The 2,778-nt window shown below is 40.5% G+C and overlaps 1 protein-coding gene across 1 annotated transcript; it reads left to right on the forward strand.

The window, feature by feature from the left end:
- The first annotated feature begins 725 nt into the window (after positions 1-725).
- On the forward strand, positions 726-1,673 carry LOC106779567. The gene has a single exon (XM_014667693.1). It carries the CDS (start codon positions 726-728, stop codon positions 1,671-1,673), a length of 948 nt encoding a protein of 315 aa, XP_014523179.1.
- Positions 1,674-2,778: the final 1,105 nt, after the last annotated feature.

Here is a 2,778-nt window from a genome sequence, read left to right on the forward strand (position 1 = left end):
AAAGATAATCTAGATAGAATAAGATGTTGTATGAATGATGGAGTGTTCGAGTCCAGCTTGTACCTTTCCTTATCTGTCATACTACCAGAGTTGTTTCTCCATCCTTTTCTTCAACCTATCTAAGTTTCACAATTCAATTTGTCCCTACTCTCATTTTTAAACTATATTTTACATCATATATTTTTATTTTCCCTTTTTCGTTTCTCTAAATGTGAATTACACATTCATTTATTCTGTAAATGTTTGACCCAATTAAATATTAAAAAGTTTAATTGGTTTCTATTAATTTATTTACAGAAAGATATATTATTGAGAAAATAGTAGGAGGTATAGTTTAAAGTGGTGTGAAGGATAAGATGTGTTTTTCTAAGTAATTTGACTCCTTCCTTTTTGCGTCTCAAATTCTCTCTCCGAAATATAATAGAATCTAAGAGCATTTGGATTGAAATGGGAAGAAGTTCCACTACTCACACACTCAAACGACAACAAAAGCTTTCTCTCTCCTATTTAACTTTCTCACTCAAACTCACTCTCTCTGTGTTTCTAAGAAGACAAACCAAGCCATCTTAATCTTCAATCAGATCTCCCTTTTTCAGTTCACTCTCTGCAACACCAACCATACTCTCTCCTTCTCTCACACACCCACGAATGCTGGTGCCAAACAAAACAACACAAACCAAAAACCTTTTCACAACGCTCAATACGCCGTCGTATGCAACACCCAAATGAGGTGCAAGAAACATACCTTAGACCTTAGCAGTACCGTCGGGGTCTGCGCCTCCTGTCTCAGGGAACGCCTCATAGCCCTCGTTGCCGCGCAGGCCCAGGCCCAGCTCCATCATCCTCAGGCCCAATTCACGCGAGTCATCTCACGCGCCTCCGACGATTGTTCCAGAACCTCAGACCCCAACCCTCCCCCTCCCTTAATTTTCCCTCGCTCCGTCTCGCCCTACGTCTCTCGCCGGAAGTCCGACTACGCCGCCGCCTGGCAGGGCTGCGACGACCGCCGCGAGCGTCTCTTCTACAGCACTCCGCAGCTCGGTCCCACCTTCTGCGGCGGTGATTCCGCCTACCACGGCGACTCGCGGTCGTTCAAGAAACGCCTGAACAAGTTCCGCATATTCGCGAGGCTCTTCCGGTCCAGATCGGATAAGTTTCAATCCGATCCGTCCTGCGAGCAATCCTCGTACGCGTCGCCGTCGTGGTTCTCCTCGCTTTTCCCTGCTCGCCGGAGAAACAAGGATCGGGCCGGCGCGCCGGAGGAGTATTCCTCGGCCGCGCGTCGGCGGTTTCGCCCGTCGGATCGCGGAATGTCGCCCGTGAGGACCGAGGATTTCGGCGACGAGTGCGATCAGTCGCCGTCTGGAAGCGGATACATCTCGGAGGCCTCGCCGTGGTGGCGGAGGACTCCGACGGTCGCGCCTTCGGCTCGACGATCGCGGTTTGGACACACAAAGAGCGCGTCCGGTTCTGGTATGGCGCTTTGCCTTAGTCCTCTGGTTCGGGCGAGTCCGAACCGGAGGTGGAACCACAAGGGATTTCCGCCGGAGATGGCCGCGGCGGCAGACGCCAGGGCCGCAGCAGCGAAGCCTCACCTCTCCGCCGCGGCGTCGTTTTGCGCTAACCGTTCCAGGAAGCTTGCAGATTTTGGACGAGTCAACCACAATCGTTGATTTTTACCTTTTCGTGACCCGACCCGTGATTCCCATTTTCATTCTATTCGTTTTGCGGTATTGTGCACATTCTTCGTTTTCATTTCAGCATAAAGAAAAATAAAATAAAACAGATTTTTTTTTTCCAATTCTCCTTGTACACAAATTGTTCACTACATGAAACACAAGTCTAGTTCGTTTTTTATTCAGAAAAATTTACATTACATTTCACATTGGTGTGATTTTTGCAATTATATTTATGAAGAACTCCAAATCGTTGTTATGGTTAGATATTTACACTTAGATCATTCATCCATCACCCACTCAACATTGTAATTAATTAATGTACTTGAAAAAGTTATTTATTAAATGTTGTTTTATTACAAGTTTATTAATGAAATTGATGGTAAATTGTGGGTGTGAAAGAGATGGTTTATATTGAGCATTTTTGTGATTATAAAATTAAAAAATAAAATAAAAATTGAACGTTGACATTTTTGATGAATAAAGAGATTGAAAAAGTCAATAAAAAAAATGATGGGTGAAAGAGTGTAGTGAAGAAAAGTGAGATAGTGGGCATTTGAATTGAATAGTTGGTGTTTGTGGTGATGAATTGGAACACACTATGAGAGTTTGGTAGGGTCCATCCCATTTAACCCTTCTTTATTTCCTTCTCTACCCTTTTAAATGCACTCTTTCTTTTCTATTTCTTATTAAACACCCTTCTTTTCATTATTCTTTTATTTAAGATTATATATCTTTCTAATTTCTAAATTTATATATCAAGTTAAAATTTATTTTCTTTTCTTCTAAATATACATATTTTTTATCTTAAATCTTAAAAGTTATTAAATATAGTCTTCTAAATTTAAAAATATTAAATTATTTTTACAAACTAATATTTGAATTAAAATATATCAAATAATATAAATATTAATGTAAGTATTTCCAGAGTCATGATCATCAATATACAATAATTTAAACATCTCAAATTCAAGTATTTTAGTTCCAACCATGGATAATAGTGTATAGCTTCTAGATAATAGACTAACTACAAGTTTTATATTGTCTTGTTTTTCTTAACTAATATAAGGAAATTGTGCAATAAAAGCCTACCATTAGAAGA

The sequence above is a fragment of the Vigna radiata genome, unplaced genomic scaffold, assembly GCF_000741045.1.
Source record: "Vigna radiata var. radiata cultivar VC1973A unplaced genomic scaffold, Vradiata_ver6 scaffold_363, whole genome shotgun sequence".
NCBI classification, from domain to species: Eukaryota; Viridiplantae; Streptophyta; class Magnoliopsida; order Fabales; family Fabaceae; genus Vigna; species Vigna radiata.